Below are 20,846 nucleotides of genomic sequence, written 5' to 3' on the forward strand. Positions count from 1 at the left end.
GTACTGTGTAATTTTTCATTAATGCAATTATCTAATCAACCAATCACATGGCACTTGCTTCAATGCATTTGGGGGTGTGGTCCTGGTCAAGACAATCTCCTGAACATCAAACTGAATGTCAGAATGGGAAAGGTGATTTAAGCAATTTTGAGTGTGGCATGGTTGTTGGTGCCAAACAGGCCGGTCTGAATATTTCACAATCTGCTCAGTTACTGGGATTTTTATGCACAACCATTTCTAGGGTTTACAAAGAATGGTGTGAAAAGGGAAAAACAGCCAGTATGCGGCAGTCCTGTGGGTGAAAATACCTTGTTGATGCTAGAGGTCAGAGGACAATGGGCTGACTGATTCAAGCTGATAGAAGAGCAACTTTGACTGAAATAACCACTCGTTACAACCGAGGTATGCAGCAAAACATTTGTGAAACACGCACAACCTTGAGGCGGATGGGCTACAACAGCAGAGGACCCCACCCGGTCCCACTTATCTCCACTACAAATAGGAAAAAGAGGCTAAAATTTGCACAAGCTCACCAAAATTGGACAGTTGAAGACTGGAAAAATGTTGCCTGGTCTGATGAGTCTTGATTTCTGTTGAGACATTCAGATGGTAGAGTCAGAATTTGGCGTAAACAGAATGAAAACATGGATCCATCATGCCTTGTTACCACTGTGCAGGCTGGTGATGGTGTAATGGTGTGGGTGATGTTTTCTTGGCACACTTTAGGCCCCTTAGTACCAATTGGGCATTGTCTAAATGCCACAGCCTACCTAAGCATTGTTTCTGACCATGTCCGTCGCTTTCTGACCACCATGTACCAATCCTCTGATGGCTACTTCCAACAGTCACAAACCTCAAATCATTTCAAATTGTTTTTTTGAACATGACAATGAGTTCACTTTACTAAAATGGCCCCCACAGTCACTAGATCTCAACCCAATAGAGCATATTTGGGATGTGGTGGAACGGGAGCTTCGTGCACTGAATGTGCATCCCACAAATCTCCATCAACTGCAAGATGCTATCCTATCAATATGGGCCGACATTTCTAATGCTCTCAACAACTTGTTGAATCAATGCCACGTAGAAAGAAGGCAGTTTTGAAGGCGAAATAAGTCGAAACACTGTATCAGTATGGTGTTATCCTTTAGGTGAGTGCAAAAGTCTACACTGCAAAAAAATATTTTCTTAATTAGTATTTTTGTCTTGTTTCTAGTCAAAATATCAAAAAATTCTTACATTACGAAACAGTTACTAGACAAATAAAAATTATTGTCTTGTTTTGGGAAGAATCACTTTTTTGAAAAAAAAAAGCAAAATTTCTGGTTCCCTTTCCAAAGGGAACTCAAGCTGTGTCAGCTGACGCTACGGGGAACGCCTTCAGCGTGACAGGTGTCTGAAATCGCTATCAAATCACAATCCTACTGACCGTCTGCAGCTGGTGATGTCATTACCATGCGACCAGGAAGTATACAAGGGCACCGTGCCAACATGACGCTATCCGCTTCGTCTTCAGGGACTGTTCTGTCTGGTTCGCTAGAAAGTCTAAAAAGTTGAAAATGAAATGCACACGTAAGAGTAAGGGGGCGTATAGGAAATGCGCACATCCTTTGTGTGCTCTGCCTGGGGGAAGAGCACGTGCGGGAGGTTCTCGAGGGGGCTTCCTGCGCAAACTGCGATCGTTTTCCACTGAGGACGCTCCACTCTCGCTTGGCCTTCTTCTCGAGGGAAGAAGAGTCAGCATCTGGGAGCGGTCCCGCTCATGCAGAGGCTGAGCGGTGCCGTCTGTCCTGGGGCCCCCAGATGGATCTGGCTCATCGTCTGGAGAGCACAGTGCTCATGGACGATCAGCCAGGTCGCGAGGGCAGGCTGACGGAGGATGAGTCGGATGGAAACTCCTCCTCTTCGTCAGCCCGTGCTTTTCCAGTCGATCAGAGGATGAGGAGGAAAATGAGGCTGAGGCCGAATTCTCCCAGCCATCCTGCCCCGTGTATGGGGAGCTGCTGGATGTGATGGGGCGCGCGGCGCTGAGATTTCAGCTGCCGTGGCAGAGAGCCAGGGGAGAGGCCGCCCGCCCTGACAGATTGGGCGATCGGTTTCTCCCCGACCATAGCCCGGGAGCCTTCCATTCCTCCAAGACTTCCATGAGCAGGTCGTGGGGGCATGGAAGAAACCCTACTCGCAAGAATCCATCGACATCAGCGTTTAAATTTTCGCACCACTGATCTCTCTCTCCGGGCGGCCAAACAGACAGCAGTCGCCATCGGACGGTCGATGGCGGCTATGGTCGCCACGGAGAGGCATCTGTCGCTGAACCTGGCGGACATCGGGGTGAAAGAAAAGGCTTTTCTCCTCGATACCCCGGTCTTGCCCTCTGAACTTTTCGGCACCTCCATCGAGGCGGTGGTGGGAAGGTTCAGAGAGGCGAGGGCGCGCTCGGCGGCTTATAGGACTTGTATTCCGGGGTGGCGCCCAGGCAGGAGGGTGTCCCTGGCCCAACGTAGTAGCGTGGCCTCTCGTGCGCCACCTCCGTGGAGGAGTAGGACGCAGAAGAGGCGGGACACCCACAACAGAGGACATCGGGGAGAAGAACCGCTTCCAGCGCGGGAAGCGAGGCGGTGAGTTTCCGCCCCCGAGGGCGCGGAGAACGTAATGTTGTGTCCCTTCTTTTAGTTTCCTTCTCTCCCCGGGCACGCTTTACACCAGGCCGGGCGGGCCTATGATGAGCAGATGTGAGACTCTGACGGCCTTCCAGGCCGGTGTGTGAGAGCGCCCCACCCTCAGGTTAGTGTGCCGAAGCATACATGTTACATGAAGCGATGAGGCACTGAAGACAGCGGGTGAGTCCCCTTTTAGGGCAAACATTCTTTCTTTCAAAGCCGTATGTTTGGACTCTATGCTTCCCTGAGGGATGTTTTTTCTGCGAAAAGTGTGTAACAATTGGAGAAGTTGGGCCAGTAGTTCCCCAGTTAAGGTGACTAGAACGATGTTTGTGATAAACACAGTGTGTTTATGTAGGCTGTATGCTTGCTAGTGTAGCAACGGTAGTTTATAAGGCTGTTTCTCTTCTGGATATGTGTAATATGAGCAGTTGAGGCCACCGCACATGCCGCGGGCATGTAGCGGCGATGTAAACTCATGTACGTTCTCCTAGCGAACTTTTTTAGCCGTAGCCACCTCTGGGTAGCATTAGCACCTCTGCTAGTGAAACATCTAGATGAATATGTGAGGTTAGGCTAGCACATGAACTGCAGTAAAGTCTGTCCCAGCCCTCTTTAGGGCCTTTGTTTGTGGGATTATCAGACCGATGGTAGTGCATCAAGTTGGCCTAGGCTGTTGATGGGATGGCGGTGGCATCTCGCAGTGGCATATCGCCCTGGCAGTTACCCCGGGCTCCTGTCGGTAGTCCCGCAGGAGCTTTTTATCCCTATCTGGCCTCCCCACAGTTAGGGTCGTCCGGCCAATGCCCACCCACCTTCTGCATTTGGGGTTGTTAATAATGCAGAAAGGTGTGTAGCAGAATGGATCGCGACTCCGCCAGTGGTTGTGGGGACGGGGTAGGCGTCTCTTCGCGGTGCGCAGTTAGACTGGTTTTGCTAACCCCGCCCCCCAGAGCTAGTATGGCCGCCACTTCCGGGCGGCCCCCCGGCCTGGTTCAGGAGATGGCTGGTTGTGTGTGTTCAATATTTCATCTCTTGCGGTTGTGTCTTCTGCTTCACCTTTTAGGGCTCGGGTCGAGCTGTACTTCGCAACCATCAGAGAGCATGGGTTGGTAGGATGCTCCCCTGGAGCCGAAACACTGTCACGGCTGACGCCCTTGCGCGGACGGCGGACCGCTGGACGACCAGACGGCCGCCCTGTAGGCAGGTGGCGTAAGTTGTACTCCTCTCGCTTTAGAGGGTCCAAGGCGTTTTATGTTGAGCGCACTGCTGTGGGCATTGTGTTTTAGGTCCACGCTGGTAGGCGCTGCCTGGGAGACTGCGCTGTCACAGAAGGCTTCTACTGGGCTGGGGCGGACCATCTACAGAAGGCCGGCTGGCGGTGAGACGCCAGCTGAGGCAGTCCAGGCAGTTAACTCTGGGTCAGGTGGTAGGCCTCAGTAGGCCTCCCTGTGGGTGAGTTCCAGCAGCAGAAACCTCATCAAAAGTAGGCCCCTTACGGCCTCCCTGGGGATGAGTCCCCAGGTAGTGACTGGATATCCAGTCCCCATCAGCCAGCAGACAAGCCACTGTCAGCCCGACTTTGAGGGCTCGCTGAGTTTTAGCACGCTTCAGATGGCGTCCCCTGAGGGGGTGACCTAGGGTTCCGACCACTGGGTGAAAGGATCTAGGCCGCTTTAGGCCTCCTGTAGGGTGAGCCCCGGTTCCCAGGTCCTGTAACAGTGTGCGTGGGTGCTAGCCAGACGGATAGCCTGTCTGCTATCAGGGGCAGGCCTCTTCTGGCCCTCCTGAGGTCGTTTCCCGGCCCTGCGGGGTTTCCGGTGGGATTTTCCATCGGATAAGCACCGTCTGTCACCAATCTAATAGGGAACTGCCATTTGGCAATAGGCCTTTCCAGGCCGCCCTAAAAGACCGGACTATACGTGGGCATCAAGCAGGCCTCCCTGGAGGCGAGCCCCGGGAACACAGCAACTTCCGACAGGTTGCACATTGGCTGGCAGGTAGCAGGCCTCTCCAGGCCGCCTGAGGGTGAGCCCCGAGCCGGGACGCTCGGTAGGCCAGTGTATTATGCTGTCAGGCCTGTCTGGGCCTCTTTGGGAAGGGATTCCTGGACCAGGTCTCGGTGACAAGCTAGCCATTAGCATGGGTGGCTTCTGGTGTTATGGCCTCATGGGCTCCCTGAGGAACCAGTAAAGCCACCTTCCTGTGGCTTTTAACAGCTAGCCTCAATGGTGCCTGGTAGAGGCGCCTCTTGGCCTCCCTGGGGGGGAAACGGTTCCCTTGAGCAGGAGCGCATAACTGGCTTTGTGCTGACAGCTAGCGGTTGCCCGCCGGTGGGTCCCGGCCTGGGCCGGTATAAGAACTCAAGGGCGGGCTATGACCTAGCACGACGAGACTCCTTTTCTGCTGCGCAGTCCCTTCAGGACAGGGACTGGCTAGCCTACAGCATGGTTTACCTACCAGGCTGGCTTAAGAGCTCCCCTCATTGAGGGTCGTCTGCGAGCTTACAGCCGCTTGAGTCTGATCAGACGGGCAGGCCCCCCTCGGGGCCTCCCGGTTAGATCAGTCCTTAGGCCTTTTACGGCCTCCTGAGCACCCCTGTAATAAATGTGTTCAGTAGATCCTAGGATTGAGCAGAAGAGACTCCCCTCGCTGGCAAGGGTAAGAAGCACTAAGCTGAGTACTGCTCTCCAGGATTCCCGTCTCCGAGTTCCGGTCTGAGGAAGACATTGCCGGTTTGCAGTCCCTCAGTCTGGATGCTCATGAGTAAGAGCGATGTCCGGAGACTCTGTTTTACAGACAGGGTTGGCCAAGTTGGGGTGTCCCACAGAAGTGATGCCAGGTGAGGCCTTCCTGGTGGCGTTCGGTGAAGGATTTCCCGAATAAGTGACAGGCTGGGGCGCCCTCGGGTCCCCTAGCCACATTCCCTTAAGGGACTCCTTCCTTCGAAGTAGTAGGTCCCAGGCCTTCGAGCAAGCCGAGGGTAGGAAACCTCAGATAAAACTTAATAAGGTTCTCTCTTAGGCATATAGCTTGGGCTATGACCGTAGGGAATGATGTCACTGGCAGTCTGTGTGGCTAGAGGGGGAGTGGTTCAGACTTTCTTTGAACTCTCTTCCAGGCAGTTCTCACTGCCAGTAAGGGGGGTGCACTCCCCTCAGCATGGCGGCATGGGTATATCGTTGCCCGTAGCGTCAGCCTACACAGCTCTAGTTCCCTTTCGAAAGGGAACATCCCCGGTTACGTGTGTAACCTTAGTTCCCTGAGAACGGGGAATGAGACGCTGTGTCAGATGGCCATGCTTCAAGGTGTGCCTGCCCACAGTCCCTTCAGACGAAGCGGATAGCGTCATGTTGGCACCGTGCCCTTTTATACTTCCTGGTCGCACGGTGATGACATCACCAGCTGCCGATGGTAGGTAGGATTGTGGTTTGATAGCGATTTCAGACACCTGTCACGCTGAAGGCGTTCCCCGTAGCGTCAGCTGACGCTAATAATTTCACATGATGTCAAATTTATCTCAGAAAAGCTATTCAATCCTCATAAACTCCTTAGCCAGTTAGAAAAATTAAAGGGTTACTTCAGCGATTAGCATATGGCTTTGTATCAGTAGAAACCCTGGAGAATATTCAAATTATTGTGCTTTCCCCTCTCATATCTCCCTGAGACGAGAGATTTATGCATTTTATTTCTGGAAAAAATGTTTGCCCAGAGGCTAAAGACTACAGCCAGCAGAGGGAGCCATTTCCGCATGTTTTGAATCCGGCATTGGGGGATGGGAGATTACACTCAGCTTGCAGGGAGAGCTCAGCTTGCAGACAGGATCATTTAAACGGAGCTATGGTGAGCAATGTAAGTCTTTTAACTTCTCAAATTCATTTCTATGAAAGTTACGCAAAGCCATGAACTGAAACGCGCCAGACTGAACTTGCGTTGTGAATGTATGCCGCGAATGTAGTCGCGATTACCTCAGCTCTCAGTTAGTGCTCAGTGCTGTGAGACTCACGCGGTGACTCACTCATTATATTGAACAGACACGTTCAGTTTTTAATTGTAGTGTCTCTAACTCAGTCACAGTAATGAAGTTGTTGGCGTTGGGAATGGCCTCACAGGGCAGTGAAGCATTCTGGGAATTGTAGTCTTTCATCCCCATGGGACAAAAATACATTTTCTGTCTTTTCTCAGTCTAGAAGACACCAAATTCAAAAATAATTTCACATTTCTACTGCATTGATGACCCAGTTTAAATACAGATTCATCTTCCCAGCGCTGAAGTACCCCTTTAAGTAAAAACAAATAAATATGTTTTTACTTAACCTCTTGTCTACATGAGAAAGAGTTGAAGGAGCTAAACATGTAATTCAACACCACCCATGCAAGTGCATGTGAAGAGCTGCCTTTCACCAAATGAAGAATGAAGAAAAATAGATTGAGTGTGCGCAAGACACAGGCAATACATACAACAAAGTTTATAGGATGCATTGTGGAAGGCCAAACTACTATTGGTCAAGTGATGCTGACATTTATGCTCCATATTTATAATATCATAGTTATTTTTATGGTATTATTATATTATACACTGGATCAGATTCTGTATAAAGAACAATTCTTTGTCACTGTATGTTGTTCTCAAGATGGAAAAAAACTGTATTTGTAAAAAGCAATTCAGTGAATCTAGTTCCCAGGACATCCACAATATGGATAAAAATGCTGTTGCTGTACAAGTAGGGCAGATGCAGAGCCGAACAGCCCTATACGCTCTCTATGCAAGCTGCGTAGGGCCCAGCAATTTACTCAAGGCCCCGCCTCCCCCTCGTGTCAAAGCGCGTCAATCAATGTTGTAAACACTGATGATAAAATTAAGCGGAAATATCCTTCTGGCCATGAAAAGAGGGGAAAAAACACAACGAGAGTGAATTGCAGGAACAGCAATCAGGTAAACTTGTGTTCTCTCCTCTCCAAGTTTGATGTCAGCAAATAGGCTAACAGTAGAGTTAAGTTGATGTGCATCTCTCTTCTGTTGTCTTGCTAAGGACAGGCAGGCTATGCATCTCTTGGTCTGTCTAGCTAGCAAATGCCAGTCGCTTTCAGGGCTGTGTTCTGTGTCTTTGTGCCTCAGAAATAAAGTTACGTTTTTTTTTTTTTTGATAAACGGCAACGGTGTTTGTTTACTGCAGCTCGGAAAAGATCCGCGTCGCGCATGAACATGCGTTGCGCGTGCACGAAACGAAACGTGTATTTTCCAGCAGAAATATCTGTGTGGATACCAGACCGACAGAACAGTATATGGGCCTGATGGTCCTCCTCCTCATCATAAGTGCACATAGGCTACATACTTTTAAAACAAGACAATGATTATAGTCTTAGTCAATGTTTAATCTAAACTATTGCACAAATTATGCAAGATGGAATGCAATGTATTGACAATTTGACATTGATTGACTATTGATTTATAGGCTATATTGAATGTAAAATGTTGATATTAATTAGCTGGACATACTGGTCAACATGGATGCACATCCCTCAGTAATTAATAACAATAAATCAAATATTGCTTTAACATGCATAATATAAAACACAGTTGCTTCCTCTGGCAAGCCATTTTAGCTTTTATTTATTCACAATTTATGCATTTTTAATGTCAATAAATAAATGTTCACTTGTACAAAAGTGAATTCTTGATATCAACAATGATGTCATCACTCACAGATTCTTGATATCTGAATCACTAGTTTGTTTGAGCCAGGGGTTTGAATGGGTCTGATGCTGCTTATAAAATGTATCTATAATTTGCAGGTGCTATGCTTAAGTTTGTACGTAGAGGAGATGCTGGATCATCTGCCAGTACAAGCACAGACCCAGATGATCCACATCCAGCCTCAGCCAGTACTAGCACAGACCCAGTACAGCCAATTCACCAACAGTAAAGCCGTCTTCAGCAAGTACTATCTTAAGATTCTATAGAAAATACTCTTCAATAAATATTGTTTGTTTGAACCTCATTCTTTGACTGTTTTATTCTAAGGAGGGAGGGTTGTATTGGGAGCACTAAGGTGTCAGGTGTAACTGCATGGCAATGGCAAATGGTTTACATAGCTTACGGGTCAGGTAGGAGGGCCCCTTAGAATTTTGCTTAGGGCCCCAGGGAGTTCAGGATCGGCTCTGGGCAGATGTGACAGCACATGACTAAATGAAAATAATTTTGTGGCACTTAAACAATTCTTTCTCCCCTTATAGGAGCCAAAACTTAATATATCTCGAGTCCTGAATATGATAGATTAATAAAAAATGAAAACACAGCACACACACATATTTGTAGTACTGAATTAAATAGGATTATTATCAACATAATTAATCCCTAATGACTTTGTTGAAATGAAATGTAGGATTCCTTTCTGGGTGAAGGATAGGTTTGAGCAAGTATATGTCTCCATCTTTTGATTAAATTGGGATATGAACATGTATAATCCCTTTTGCATCTAAACAGTATGGTAACACTAGGCATGTCTATGGTCATATTTTGTATTGCTCTCTGTCACGGTGTGTCACTCTTCAAAGTATTTGTCTTCTTATTAGAGAATTTATTGCAACAAAAAGGCATTGTCTCTTCGGGTTTTTATTTTTTATTTTTTTAGGCCTAGAAAAAAATATAATGAAACAGTTAAATCCCAGATCAAATAAACACTAGACTTCAAAATTATGACGATCAATTATACCCAGAATTAATGATGTTGTAGATAATTTAAATAATGGCCAGACTTAAAACTAATTTAACTAATTTAACTTAAAACTAATTTAAATATTTAAATGTCTTTAAAATACGTTACAATTTTTTTTTCTCCTGTTAATTAGCTTATGCCACATAAATACATCTGGTATACTATGTTAACATTAAGTTTACAAACTGAGATAGAATAACTATACATTACCTTGTATTTTACCAAATGAAAATATATCATGGATAATCTGTAAATATGTCTGAGTGAGAGAATCCTGGCTTCAGTATTTTAAGAGTTAAGATGTGTTTAACTGATATTTTAAACCAGCGGTAAAATAAAGCATAGACAACAGGATTCATGCCTGAGTTAGCATATACAGTCCATATTAGAAATGTCACCGTAGCAGAAGAGATTATTGTAGTACCCGTTAAAGACAAAATATAGTATGGAATAAAGCAGAGCAGATAAGCTGTCACAATGATTCCTAATGTCAGAGCAGCTTTGCTCTCAGATTTCCTCCTCACTGAACCTTCAGATACATGTTTTCCACCCTTCATCAGAGCATTTATAACTTTCACCTGCTGATGTGCAACATAAAATATCCTCAAATATAAAGTTATTATCACAGTCAAAGGAAACAAGAAAGAAAAGAACAGGTCAACGACTGTCCATGAAAACCCTATTATGAAATAGCACTTTCCATAGCAAATGTCTGTTCCTTGTGAACTTTCAAAATATCTGCCACTAATCATAAAGACAATATTGTAAGCAGAGGAGAAAAACCAGCAGAGACAGATGCTTATTACGGTTCTAGTTGTGGTTATTGTATGTGGGTACAGTAAAGGGTGACACACAGCCACATATCGATCAACAGCTATTAAAACTAAATTACATATAGATACTGAGGTGAGCAGACCCATGATTATCACAAACATGTTACACAAAATGTCTCCAAAGTACCAACATGTCTCAATCAACTTGATGGCATCCACAGGCATCACAATAAGTCCAATAAGCATGTCGGCCACAGCCAGAGAGAGAATAATCAGGTTGGTTGGAGTGTGAAGCTTCTTGAAGTGAGAGATGGAGATGATCACCAGCAGGTTCAGAAACACAATCCATGCTGACAGCAATGAAAAAAACACATACATGATATTGTATTCATGTCTGGAGCGTTTTCCCTTGATACATGATGAGTTGATGGCAGGAAAGCAGTATTGAGTCTCATGGTCCTCTGTCTCATGGGCCATGAGTGTGTTAGGAGTCCTTGTTAGGAGTTTTTTTTCTGCTTACTGTGCTTCCATTTATACAGTGTCTGGATAAAACCACCCACTCTGATGCTGACTAATAACAATAATTGTCTTCCAATAGATCCAACACTGTCTGTAAAATTACTTTGCATAATGTACAAAAACAAAAACAAGTAACAAAAACTCTGATGCAGTTGCTATGGCCCCTATAGTGATGGCCCTGTCCATACCAATAGATGTACCAATAGAAACTGATGGCAGGACAAAGCTTGTGAGAACCACTTGCAAACGGCCCGTACCAAGAACCAGGAATTAGTTCAACAAAAAGACTATTTAAACGAAGAACTTGAACATGTTCAAAGAGAACTGAAGTATGCTTATACTGCATAGTGACCAGAAAGGGGAAACACACATCTTGAATCAGTCGACCCATTCTCCTCTGACCTCCAGCATGAACAAGGCATTTTCGCCCATAGGACTGCCGCATACTGAATGTTTTTCCCTTTTCACACCATTCTTTGTAAACCCTAGAAATGTAACAGGTGTTTCTAATAATCCTTTATAGGGCTGTGCGATATTGAAGCAAAATGCGATATGCAATATCCCCTACTTAAATAATGCGATGTTCGATATGCGATGCAATATTGCAATTAGTGTATAAAATCTATTTAAATTATAGTGAAGTTTTATTAACTAATTTTGGGAGGAGCACTAACAGATAATTAAACAACGGAGCCGTCAGCTAATCAAACCTAATTAACAAGGGGAGCACGTCAGATAATTAAACCTAATTAAACACAGGTGGAGCATGGTAAGCTAATCAATCTGATTAACGATAAGAGGTGTACTTATACTACAGATTTACCTCCTCTCGTTTACCATTTTTATTTTAGCATGGATGGCTTCAGGCAGGTCGTCCCGCCTGCACACTCACGCTGCTAGGCTAACTCCAAATGCTCAAGAAACAAGTATTTTCCTAACAAAATTTTAAGCTATTTATAAACTCAACTCATACCGCTTCATCAACATTCATGGTAAAAGATTTCTGCTTTTCCCTACGAAACACAATTGGCATTTTTTTTTCTAACAATTCTAATCGATGAACAACTTCAATAAGCAATGTCCTAAAAGCATGTTAATAACGTTGCGTTTTTGGAACCACAACAACCGAGTCAACTGCGAAAGCAGCACTCGGTCATCAAAGAATTCACACTGCAGAGACTTGCAACATTAAACTACAACAGTTTCTGTCTTAAGAAATAGAAAACGATCTAAAATAATGAATGTATTACCGGCACACCTCAAGCTTGCGATCGCTGTGTACTATGCCTAAGTTACTTTTAATCCACGAGAATACGTTCATCATGGCACGCGGTGACTGTGGCGATGAACAAATAATTATACTTCTGGGAAAGTGAACCCATATGGAAAAGTCTCGCTAAAAACGTGTGATTCTTATATGTTCCAACAGAAAACTATAAGGATCATATATGCTGCAAAAACCACATAAACAAATTGTACAATATTCATGTATTTTCAATCATATATGTCCTACACTGTAAAAAAAAATATATATGCTGGATTGTGTTAAATACAACCCCTGCAAATCAGTGAGATTTTACTTTACTAAATTAATTAGCAAGTAAAACGCATAAAAATGGGTTACCCTAATGCAAAGAAAATATTTCCTTATATATGTGAATGATAAATATATTAAATGATTTAACTGCATATTTAAAATATACAGGATAAATATATTACAATATTTAATAATACATGAGGAATTGCTGCTTTCAATTAGAAAAATATGTGACAATATATTTACTTATATATCATAATGTGTCATTTTATTTGATGTGCATGTGATGATATAACAGTTACCCAAAAATATATTGAACAAAATAATATATATATTACAAAATAAAAGGAACTGTAGTCCGTTACAGTTACTGAGAAAGTGCTATTATATTACAGTTACTTATGAAAATGTTAACAATTACAAAGGGTTATATATATATATATATATATATATATATATATATATATACACGCACGCACGCACACACACACACACACACACACACACAAACAGTTAACAATAACACAAGTCAAGCACACCGGCATGTTCCTAAATATTTAGCAAAGAGCTATAACTGCTGAAAAGTGTATGCATTCACATTAATATGGGAAATTCAATATACAGTAAAGGGGGTCGCACACCGGACGCGGAGCTCGGCGGCGCGCCACGTCTTTAAAATTCGAACACATTGTTTTCAATGAGTGTACGCACACCGGTGGCGGCATTCGGCGCCTGTCCGCGGCGACTCAGGAAGTTGTTCTAAATCCTGCCGCGCCACAGAGCGCCATTTCAAGGCTTTATATTAAAAGTATATTATCGTTAAGGTATACTGATTTCAACCTTTGCTACAAGACACATTTGTTTTACATTCTTAGTTCAACAGCTTGAATAAAGTCTAAACATATTTTGGGGAAATGTATAATAAACGTAGCCTTTTAAAATGTGCGCGTCTGGTGTGCGATACCTTAGACGCTGCGCGCCGCGCCGCCGAGCGCCGCCGAGCTCCGCGTCCGGTGTGCGACCCCCTTGAGACTACACAATAAAGGATACAACTTAATGGATATTACATGTAATGCTATTTATATCTTAATTACTAAATATTGTATGTGTTAAAATATAGCCATATTTTATAAATATAGTCAATATGCATACATTGCAGTAGCTATATTAAAAAAGGCTTTAGTTTCCTTTATTCCTTTATATTTCCTTTAATATAGGCTATTTTGCATATAATTGCAGTATATTCCCATATATTTGTTTCGTAATGTTCTACCCATACAAACTATTTGTTAACAGTAATATCAGCAATATTTAAAAAATAATAATTAAACACTCAAAAATAGCCTTAGTTCTGTCATCGCAAACTGCGCATGCGTCAACGCGCCGCGGCCAGGCAGAAATCAATCGCGGGTTCTTCTTGTTGTCTCCGTGATATGATTGCCTCCCAGCAGGACCGCGAAGTGTCGAGCTCCAGGTAAGATTTGTGTTTGTCATGTCGTTCTCAATGCAAATGTTAACTTATTTAATGGCAAGATTTGCTAAAAGATTTGTAAATTGTTCGTTTCTGTTATCATGTCGGTGCCACAGCCTTAAGGGGGTCGCACACCGGACGCGGAGCTCGGCGGCGCGCCACGTCTTTAAAATTCGAACACATTGTTTTCAATGAGTGTACGCACACCGGTGGCGGCATTCGGCGCCTGTCCGCGGCGACTCAAGGGGGTCGCACACCGGACGCGGAGCTCGGCGGCGCTCGGCGGCGCGCCACGCAGCGTCTCAGGTATCGCACACCGGACGCGCACATTTTAAACATTTCCCCAAAATATGTTTAGACTTTATTCAAGCTGTTGAACTAAGAATGTAAAACAAATGTGTCTTGTAGCAAAGGTTGAAATCAGTATACCTTAACGATAATATACTTTTAATATAAAGCCTTGAAATGGCGCTCTGTGGCGCAGCAGGATTTAGAACAACTTCCTGAGTCGCCGCGGACAGGCGCCGAATGCCGCCACCGGTGTGCGTAAACTCATTGAAAACAATGTGTTCGAATTTTAAAGACGTGGCGCGCCGCCGAGCTCCGCGTCCGGTGTGCGACCCCCTTCAGGAAGTTGTTCTAAATCCTGCCGCGCCACAGAGCGCCATTTCAAGGCTTTATATTAAAAGTATATTATCGTTAAGGTATACTGATTTCAACCTTTGCTACAAGACAAATTTGTTTTACATTCTGAGTTCAACAGTCCATGAGGACTTCAGTTCTGAATGGGAAGTGTTAAATAAGTTTATGTAATGTGAGTTGTAAGACTTGAACTAATGTTAACAAATGAGACTTTATTGTAATGTATTAACTAACAATGAGCAATACATTATTACAGTATTTATTAAACTTTGTCAATTTTTAACGTTTAGATCACCCAAAAATGTATGTTGTTAAAATGACCCTCATGTCGTTCCAAACCCATAAGACGTTCATTTATTTTCAGAACACAACAAATAAAGCTTTAATATGTGTACTATAATTACTATGTGAAATAAGTACAAATAAACAGTTAATATAGTAATTGAAATAGATACTGATATAGATATCCATATTTATAACTTTATTGACTAAAATAACCAGCTCATGGCAGACGACTTGCGACCAGAGTGACCTGAGTGATGCGATGTAGGAGTAGCGTTAGCTTCAACGTCTCTCTGGGCAACAAAATCAAGCGCTTCTCTTTTATTGAATCCTCTTTAAATTCAAATTCGTGACCAGTGTTTTGTTTTCCTCTATTCTCTGCATAACCGCATTCATCAATACATCATGCTTCAGGTCAGAGGTCACTCTTTTGGCGTAAGTAGACACGCACGGTTGACTGCCGGAAGATAGATATTTTAGTCTAAAGTCAAAAATATGGATATTTTTCTAATAAAAAATGCATGTGAAGACTAATACAAATGCCCTCAAGCAAATAAAAAAAGACAAAACAACGATATTGGATAATTTTGAAGTTGAAAATTGAGTGTTTTTGCTAAAGGGCGTTTGTATTGGTCTTTACATGAGCGCTTTGTAAACACGAGGGCGGGACTTCTGCCTACGTCTATGTGACCATTTACACGTGATTACGTCATCCTTGGCACCTCGCAGAGCTGAGCAATTTGAACAATTAAGGTTGAAATGTATATTCATTTTTTTAAATGACTGATCGTTTGACTAGATAAGACCCTATTCCTCATCTGGGATCACGCAGAGGCTATGAAGGCCATCGAAGCCCTTTGAAACGGCGTTGATTTGGACCTTCAACATTTTAGTTGTAACTGAAAAGCATTAAATGATGAACAATCCTGGAATGTTTTCTTCAGTAAACTAAATTTCTTTTCTACTGAAGAAATAAAGACATGAACATCATGGATGAGATGGGGGTGAGTAAATGATCAGTCAATTTTCATTTTGGGGTGAACTAATCTGTTCATTATCTTTGATTGATGGCCATGACACTGTGTTCAATGCATTTTGTTGTTGTTTTTTGGGTTTTGTTTTTTTCCTGAGCAAAGTTCAGTTTGCTATCAAGTTGGGATTGTAAATTACTCATGTGGGGTATAATTTGAGTGTTTCATTTTGTGTTGAAATAAAAGTGTTTCCATCACAAATTTGTGTATGTCATTGATTGAAATCATATATGATTATTATATGTAGTTTATATGTATATTATATAAACTTGAAGAGCTAACACACTATTTCCCTATTAAAAAAATATGAAATCTGTATAAAAAGCATATAAACAAATCACACAAAATATAAATAAATCCTATATGACTTTAATATGACTAGCATATGATTCAGTATAAGAACTTTATATGATTTGTATATGAATATCATGTATTTTCTACTAATACCATATACCATTGCATACTGTTTACATGTAAAAATCATATAAGATTTTTGCAGTATTTATACATGACCCAAAAGTTTTCTGTGTGCTTTTTAGTATGAAATGGGCCATAAACGGTCTGATTTTGTGTATGACATATATGGGACTTACATTAAACATATAAGATAATTCTGACTGATTTAAGTAAGGAACATATATGGTCGCTATATATGAACCATATAGGTTTTTTCATATGGGAATGTACATATATTTTGAGGCTACATCACTCAGATAATGACAATGCTACAGCGTACATCACAAAAAGGATAAGCCACTAGTCGGAACCAGCTCTCCCTTGATTCAATACGTCTCAACTTGACGCCCATATGAGCTCGGTCACACAGGGACACAGTGAGTACAACCTTCTTACAAGCATTTGCGACTCAGGGCATTTTCACACCTTAAAGTCCGCACCGGGGTCTGAACTGAAGCTCATGTTTTGATTCATTTTTACATGTTGGGTTAGTTTTGTTTGCTTTCACATTGCAAATTGTGCGAGTGCACTAAAGAACTTACATGACATACTGGGTCCTGCTGTAGTGATGTCGTTTACGAACGATTCATTCATTTTGTATGAATCTTTAATCCGAATCTTTTGAACAACGAGTTTTCTCAGAGAGCGATTTGTTCATTTGTTTACCGAGCACGCGCATATATTCTGTACAGGGAAGTACTAAACGTGCTGGAAAATGTAACATTTAACATTTTAATTAGATTCTGCTTAAATTAACGGGATCACTTTAGAAAAGATTCGTCCATTTTGCTGAACAAGATTCAAAGATCCGTATCAGTAAAATGATCCGAACTTCCCACTACTATTGTAGTGTGCTGCTTCTTGACATTGATTGGCTCGTAAACGAACGTGCGTCTGACGTCAGCGCATCGTCACTCGGGCGAGTAACTCCCAAAACTTAGCCAGCTGACTCTTTGCCTCACTGCCTTACGAGACAATGGCTTGTAAAGCAGCGTTTTGTCAATGAAGGCTGAAGTCAATGAAGGTTTTGTCAATTTTGGACAGACTTCTAAGGCAGTGTAACAGTTTAATGATCTGCAGCAAAACACAGACAGCTTTCGTGAAAACTAAGCACATCTAATTACTACACTATTACTACATTTATAATGACACCAGAAGTGGAAATATTGGTGGTTGCGTGTTTAAAAAAAAAAAAAAAAAAAAAAAAAACTGGAAATTCCTTTTGAAATATCTTTAGAAGTTGTAGCCATTCATACAAACAAAATTCACCTAAAGAAGGCTTTCTATAAGGCTTTTAACATTACATCAACATAACCTGTAAATGGTCAGATAATTCAAACCATACAGAACGCTTTCACACAAGAAACTAACCTAACCTTCGTTCAGTTTGATCCGGACAGAGACTTTCCAAACTGAAAGTCAGAATCCGGACGAAGCAAGACGAGCTGCATTTCATGAAATACAATCCAATTTGGAGCTCCTGTTTTCCTAAATATAACACAAATTTCTTACAGTAGGCTATATTTTATAGCATAATAATTATTATTTTAAGCCATCTTATATTTTGGGGAAAGAAAACGTATATCACGATTACGCAAACCTCAAAGGCTATGATTTCATTAAATAAACGTGAGCTTCACATTCAGAATCTGTGCGTTTTACAGCCTTCACAAAAACAACGCTTTATTTCAGAGCAGTTCACAATCATGATTAGTTCTCATTTATGCCAAGTAAATTCGTACAATGACAAGGTTTCTGTACTACGAAGCAGTAATTTCAAAAGTCTCAGTTGGTTATACAAACGTGTTTCTCCATTTGTCTGTTCAACCATTTTTCTTCTGCCGCAGCAGTGCCGTTCCTTCCGTTCCCGCAGGAGCTGAGTTTCTCCGGCTAATTTTCTCCACAGCAGCGGTGCTGTTCCCTCTGCTCCTACAGGAGCTGAGTTTCTCCGGCTAATTTTCTCCACAGCAGCAGCAGTGCCGTTCCCTCTGCTCCAACAGGAGCTCAGCTTCTCCGGCTAATTTTCTCCACAGAAGCAGCAGTGCTGTTCCCTCTGCTCACACGGAGCTCAGTTACTCTGGCTAAACTTTCTCCACTGCCGCAGCAGTGCTGTTCCCTCTACTCCCACAGGAGCTCAGTTTCTCTGGCTAATTTTCTTCACTATCACAGCAGTGCTGTTCCCTCTGCTCCCACAGGAGCTCTGTTTCCCTGGCTAATTTCACCACTGCCGCAGCAGTGCTGTTTCCTCTGCTCCCGCAGGAGCTCAGTTTCTCTGACTAATTTTCTCCACTGCCGCAGCAGTGCTGTTCCCTCTGCTCCCACAGGAGCTCAGTTTCTCTGGCTAATTTTCTCCACTGCCGCAGCTGTGCTGTTCCCTCTGCTCCCACAGGAGCTCAGTTTCTCTGGCTAATTTTCTCCACTATCACAGCAGTGCTGTTCCCTCTGCTCCCACAGGAGCTCAATTTCTCTGGCTAATTTTCTCCACTGCCACAGCAGTGCTCTTTTCTCCCTTATCCATCTGGCGAGGCTCCCCCATCGGAAGCAATGAGTCTTAATCTCCCATCGAATGCCGTCAGAGCCTCTCAGTCACTATTCATCTTTTCTTTTTCCGTCCGGTGAAGCTTCCCTTTCCGATTACAGTGAGCATTGATCTCCCGTCGAATGCCGTGAAAGCTCTCCTGGCGGGTGTTTCCCCATCTCTTTCTCCGTACCGTCGGCCGATAGTACCCACTCATCTGATGCCAGGAATCTGCTCCTGGCGGAAGCTGGGTGGGCCCCCTCGGTCAGTCTTTCTTTTTAATTTCGACGCCCCATTTATAAATTTGGTAGGGCTCACTCATCTGACGCTGTGATTCTAATCTCCCGTCAGATGTGGCTTGAGCCCCCGATCGACTGTTTTCAAACTTTGCGCATGTTAAATCTCGTTGCACGCTCTTTCTCCGGACGGTAAGGTTTTTTCATTTGTTGCAGTGAGCCGGGCCCCCCTCAGACATTGCAAGAGCTTTCCCGATTGGTCATCTTAATTTGAGAAAGCTCCTCATTTATCGGCCATTAGGGTTTGTTTCTCGTCTGTTGCAGTGAGCCCGGCCCCCCTCAGACATTGCAAGAGCCTTCCCGATCAGTCACTCTAATTTGAGGATGCTCCTCATTTATCGACCGTTGGGGTTTGTTTCTCGTCTGTTGCAGTGAGCCCGGCCCCCCTCAGACGTTGCAAGAACCTCCCCGATCGGTCTGTCAATTTCAAGGTTGCACCTCATTTATTGGCCGGCAGGGTTGTTCTCGTCTGTTGCAGTGAGCCAGGTCCCCCTCAGACATTGTAAAAGCCTTCCTAATCGGTCCTTCTGATTTGAGGATGCTCCTCATTATCAGCTGGTACAGCTTGTTTCTCGTCTGTTGCAGTGAGCCTGGCCCCCCTCAGACGTTGCAAGAGCCTTTCCGATCGGTAATTTTAATTTAAGACTGCTCCTCATTTAATCGGCCGGTAGGGTTTTTTCCCATCTGTTGCAGTGAGCCTGGCCCCCCTCAGACGCTGTAAGAAGCCTTCCCAATCTACCCTGCTGATTTTGAGGATGCTCCTCATTTATCAGCTGGAAGAGCTCGTCTTACGTCTGTTGCAGTGAGCCAGGCCCCCCTCAGACTTGGTAGAGAGCCTTCCCGATCGGTACGCCAAATTCTAGGCTGCTCCTCATTTATCGTCCGGTAGGGTTTTTTCTTGTCAGTTGCAGTGAGCCCGGCCCCCCTCAGACGTTGCAAAGGGCCCTCCCGATCGGTAATTTTACAAAAAATTCTCCTCATCCATCATCCGGTAGGGTTCTTTCCCGTCTGTTGCAGTGAGCCTGGCCCCCCTCAGACGCGGCAAGAGCTTTCCCGATCGGTCTTCCAATGCCCAGTTTCCTTCAGCCAGTAGAACCCGTCTGCCCGAAGCAGCGAGGCAACACGGGCTCTCCTGGTCTAGCAGCCAGGCCTCTCAAATTATCAGCCCTCCCCTGGACAGCACGCCAAATACGCATAATCTTAACTCTATTTAATTTGATGTAAGTGAGAACTCGTGAATTAATAAAATAAATTGAAAACTGAGAATTAAACCATGTGTGTTTCAAATTCTTTCTGGGAAAAGAAAGCATCGCTACAACTTCTGAAAGTGATCAGCAGTGTCGTTCACGTTTTGGTGTGTGTGTGTGTCAGACAGCGCAAGAATGCAAGTTGTTGTTTGTAGCAAATTATTGTGTATAATAACGCATGTCCCATAAGTAACAGTCGTGTGCCCAGTATATTCTCTGCTATATGCATTGACCTAAAATGGACACTTTTCACATTGTTGACGTAACTTATTAAAATCACTCAGATATTGCGTGCCATTGGGATATATACATTTATGATATTTCGATAATTTCGATATATTGCACAGCCCTAATCCTTTAGGTGAGTATATATATTGCAATATAATTATTTGGCATTCTATTGCAATCCCAGATGTGCATGTAAAACTTGTCAGTATGGAACTACTTTGGATATGGAATTCCAAAGGGGCCAGAACTGCATAAGTGTTTCCTCCCTCACTACCCTCCTCGGTTGGGTGGCTGTACTCAGACCACTTCCGCCCTGCACTCTTAATGCATGAGGGTAGTTCTGAGTCGAGGTTGAGCTGCGCATGTTAACTAACCTTGATCAGGTCATGGCACAGGCCCTCGGCCAGACGATGTCCACCTCTGTGGTCCAGAAACGCCCCCTGGCTTGCCTTGCTGAGAGGTGAGTG

The 20,846-nt window shown here is 43.7% G+C and overlaps 1 protein-coding gene across 1 annotated transcript; it reads right to left on the reverse strand.

Annotated features, from left to right (window-relative positions):
* Positions 1–9,615: 9,615 nt before the first annotated feature.
* On the reverse strand, positions 9,616–10,653 carry LOC137062415 (trace amine-associated receptor 13c-like). The gene has a single exon (XM_067433287.1). It carries the CDS (start codon positions 10,627–10,629, stop codon positions 9,616–9,618), a length of 1,014 nt encoding a protein of 337 aa, XP_067289388.1. The 5' UTR covers positions 10,630–10,653.
* Positions 10,654–20,846: the final 10,193 nt, after the last annotated feature.

Source organism: Pseudorasbora parva, chromosome 23, assembly GCF_024679245.1.
Source record: "Pseudorasbora parva isolate DD20220531a chromosome 23, ASM2467924v1, whole genome shotgun sequence".
NCBI lineage: Eukaryota > Metazoa > Chordata > Actinopteri > Cypriniformes > Gobionidae > Pseudorasbora > Pseudorasbora parva.

Bases quoted from the DNA above. Each gene is read 5' to 3' on its own strand.
- LOC137062415 (XM_067433287.1), bottom strand. From the start codon at position 10,629: ATGGCCCATGAGACAGAGGACCATGAGACTCAATACTGCTTTCCTGCC.